The sequence below is a fragment of the Colletotrichum fioriniae genome, assembly GCF_027942845.1.
Source record: "Colletotrichum fioriniae strain IMI 355084 chromosome Unknown scaffold_16, whole genome shotgun sequence".
Taxonomy (NCBI): domain Eukaryota; kingdom Fungi; phylum Ascomycota; class Sordariomycetes; order Glomerellales; family Glomerellaceae; genus Colletotrichum; species Colletotrichum fioriniae.
In genome coordinates this window covers 311,907-315,738 of record NW_027076852.1, presented here as the reverse complement: position 1 = coordinate 315,738, position 3,832 = coordinate 311,907, and the positions used below count along the sequence as shown (strand labels likewise).

The 3,832-nt window shown below is 54.8% G+C and overlaps 1 protein-coding gene across 1 annotated transcript; it reads left to right on the top strand.

Moving 5' to 3' along the window:
* Positions 1–584: 584 nt before the first annotated feature.
* On the top strand, positions 585–1,997 carry PTH2 (Gluconate transport-inducing protein; the record flags this gene model as incomplete). Its single annotated transcript, XM_053195751.1, has 1 exon — positions 585–1,997. The coding sequence occupies one exon, from the start codon at positions 585–587 to the stop codon at positions 1,995–1,997; it is 1,413 nt and encodes a 470-aa protein (XP_053046786.1).
* Positions 1,998–3,832: the final 1,835 nt, after the last annotated feature.

The window sequence follows — 3,832 nt, the reverse complement described above, 5'->3', positions numbered from 1 at the left end:
AACCTGAGGAGCTAACCCACTCTGCTCTGCGTCATCTAGCCTACGCAAGTCGTTTCTCTTTTCTCGAAGCGTTTGTCAGCGGCATCAGCACCCGCTGCTCACCACCCACGCGTCCGCCTCTCTCAGAACAAACGCTTCTTTCAGAGAGAAAGCTTGGACCTTCAGCCTTTTCCGACGAGACGTCTCACCCTGATTTGCCTTGGACAATCTCTTGGCGTGACAGACGGACACCACCAATCTGGTCACACGGGGTTTTAACCATACCTATCGGCTTAACCCAAAAAAACTCTCTTCTCTGTCGACCGCGGATTACCCGTCTTTGCCATAGGGCGACTCTGGCCAAGGATCTTTTTCTGTCGAGGGCAACTTGTGCCGATTTCTACTCAAACTATCCCTACCCCCAAACGAACTCAGTGGGGCCGCAGTGGAGGACCACCGGAGAGTTACTTTCGGACCAGCCTTCCCTTCTTCTCACCTTGATATAAAGGTTCTCCCATTCCTACCTATCAAAGCTTTCTTGGTAGCTTCACACTTTTACTTCACCTTCACCACCCAACCTTCATCACACTTAATCCATCATCACCATGGAGACATATCACGGCTTTGTGCGGACACCCGCAGACGCTATTAAGCTCTTCGAGGCTTGCAGACTCGGTCTCTTGCCTCGCGTTCAACGCAGACTATCAGAGAAGGAACGCCAGTCTATCCGATCCGGCTCAGTATTTGTTTGGGATGAGCGGGAAGCTGGCATGCGGAGGTGGACCGATGGAAAGTCATGGAGCGCCAGCCGAGTCTCTGGCAGCTTCCTCACCTACCGCGAGATGGAGGGCAAGCGTGGCAGCGGCTTTGGCGGTGGCAGACGGGGTGCCGGCAAGACTCCCGACTCTGGCCGTGGGAGCGACGAGGACCAGGAAGACGGCGAGCCTGAGGGCTACAGATACAAGGCGGATGGCCTCATGAAGCAGTCTTTCAGCATCACCACCTCCACTGGCCAGCACCTTCACCTCATCTCCTACTACTCTAGACCGCACCCTGGATCACCAGAGCTTCAACAACCAAGCACCGATGCTCAGCTCAGACACATCACTCCCATGAAGGGAATGTACCCCGAGTCCAGCCTCCACGATAGCAACCCCACTCCCGCTCTCACCAGAGGACCTATGCTGCAACAAACTCCCTACATGACACAGCAGCACCCTCAACAGCCCATGCCGCCACAAGCCTACCCTCCTCAGTACGCACAGCAGCCGGGCTACTCATGGCCTCCCTCGCCGGTCGCCACGCCTCCTTACAGCCACTACACAACATCTCCTTACCCGCCGCAACAACAGCCGCAACATCAGCTGCCGCCTCCTCAAGTCTCACACTCGCCCGCGCAGCAACCGCACTACGTGCATGCTCCTCCTCACCACCATCTGTCACCCTACGACCGGGCACCTCTCCCACCGCCAACGGCCCAGAAGCCTCTGGCTCCCTATGCTCCTCAGCACCAGTCTCCTCGCCTGGCGCAGATTCAACAACCGCAGCACCAGTCGCCTCGCTTGGCCTCCATCCAACAGTCGCGTGCCTCTGAGTCTCCTCGCATCTCTCACCTCCAAGCTCAGGCGGCGCAGGCTGTGATGATCGACCCCAGACTCGGCCCTCGCAACCCCAACACTCTTCCGGGAATCAATGCTGTTTCCAGCGCTCCTTCTACTAGCCACCCGATCACACACACTCCTCCCAACAGGACGTTGTCTGTCTCGCCTCCCAGAAGCTCGCACTCCGACAGCAATAGCGCAGCGCCCCTTCCCAACAAGGCCAGCCTGTCTGCTCTCCTCTTGCACCCTACTCCATCCAACTCCGAGCCGAACAGTGCCAACGGTGTGAACAGCGCCAACAGCTCCCCGCGGACAGGAGGCGCCTTGGGCGGTCTCCCACCGCCGGTTGATCGCCCCGCCAACATGAGCCACGACGTGAAGGCGCTTCAGGCTCTTGACCGCAAGTTCTGCATCTAAATTGTGCCAGACCAGGAACAGGAGAAGAGGAAACGTCCATGAAGACGTGACTGGGGTTGCATTGCCATACTAGCCTGGAAATTCTTGCCTTTTTATGTTTTGTTTTTGTCTTTACTTCAGCATCGCCACGGCGTTTGGGAATCACTTTTAGGACCAGCCACTTTGGGCGGTCCCAACAATCGGGAAACGTGAGATCACGATATCGGATCACGGGGATTTTGGGTTTGCATCACGGTAAAAACGGGGTTGGCCAGGGCATCACCATCAGAGAGGTCTTGCATTGAAACAGTCGTTACTTTTTCTTATATACAGTACATAGCATTACGAGATTGCCTCATCCGCGCCATCGGTACATCACCGGGCGAAATAGACTGGCACGTTTTTACCAACACTTTACTTCCTACTTTCTTTCCCACCCGTGACTTTGAGTGAATTATTGAAGACAGATGTGTCACGTTGCAGACTCGTTTCGAACATGTGGCTCTATACAGTGATAGATGGATGGCATCTTACGACGATAAGGTGGTGGACTTTTGAGTCTGAGGCTAAGCGGATGGAGTCTGGTCCTCCAAAGTCGGGGATCATGTTCTGAGGCGAACTGACAGCGGAGTATTGGTTGACGGGGACTTAGTTGCAAGCTTTTTTTTCTTGCCTATGTCTGACGATGTCCCCTTGGAAGGCATGGCCGGCAGTAGATCATGTCCCCGACAAAGGAAAAAGGTACGAGTTCCCATTTGCCAATTGGTATGTGGTCAGTTTAGGTTAAAGTCGCGTTAAGCATCAGGCGGTTGGCAGGGGGTGGGTTGGTGTTGGGGACATGGAGGGGGAGGGAGATCCATCATCCATGAGACGGACAACGGTGATGGGTGGTTGTGTGGTGTACGGAGTAGGGGTCATGGTTCGAGCAAGACGGACGGAGGAGTTGTGCACCTCCCCTGCCTGACTGTACGAGAGCTTCGGTGGCCGAGGGAGAGCAAGTACAATGCTGTAGAGCACCAAAGCGGCCGCCCTGGGTATGACCCTGGTGGGGAAGGGGAAAAGACAAGAGAGAGGTAGAGTGCCAGAGACGTCTGTGGGAATTTAGAGTGACGAGGCTACCGACGTTCACTGCCGATAGACGCGTAGATGAAACGGCCTCGTTCGAGGGTGTGGGTGGGAAAAGGTGGGATAGTGTCTAGGGGGGAGCAGTTCGTGGCTCGTGTGACTGGGGGTTTTTGATGGGGACGTGGAGGGGGGGATTGAATGGGTGAGAGGAGGCTCTTGTGTTGGTTGTTGGTATTGATGCCGAGTCGGAACCAGTTGACATTGGTTAGACGTCAGATGAGAAAGACAAAAAAGAGATGGGTGACTGGGTAGTAAAGACAGCGTCATTTTGCGCTTGTGGATGGACTACAACTTCAGATACGAAATGGAGAGACTATCCGTATCTCCATATGGGGGAGAGAGACAGCAGTCAAATTATCATTCGGGGCGTTTGTGGGGTGCGCCGGCAGCATTCAATGCTGCTGCGTCGGTTTCTTGGTGCCGTTGCGGTCGGTCGGCCGGCAGGCAGGCAAAATACAGGGTCCGGGGGTTCGATTGTATTGACCGTTTTTGGACGGTTTTTTGGGGCTTCTGCCCAGAAGAACTCCATCTTCCTATTCCTTGTGTGGGTATGAATCCGTTTAAAGATGATGTTTGAAGGGAGATGCCGTTGCACGGTTGGGATTTGGGGAGCAGTGTATGGGGGGCCGGCAGATATCTAGAGTTGGATTTTGAGGTCTTGGCTTTGGTGATGTCCTCGAGATTGGAGGGACGCCCGGAGATGGGAGAGAAAGCATCAAAGATCATCATCA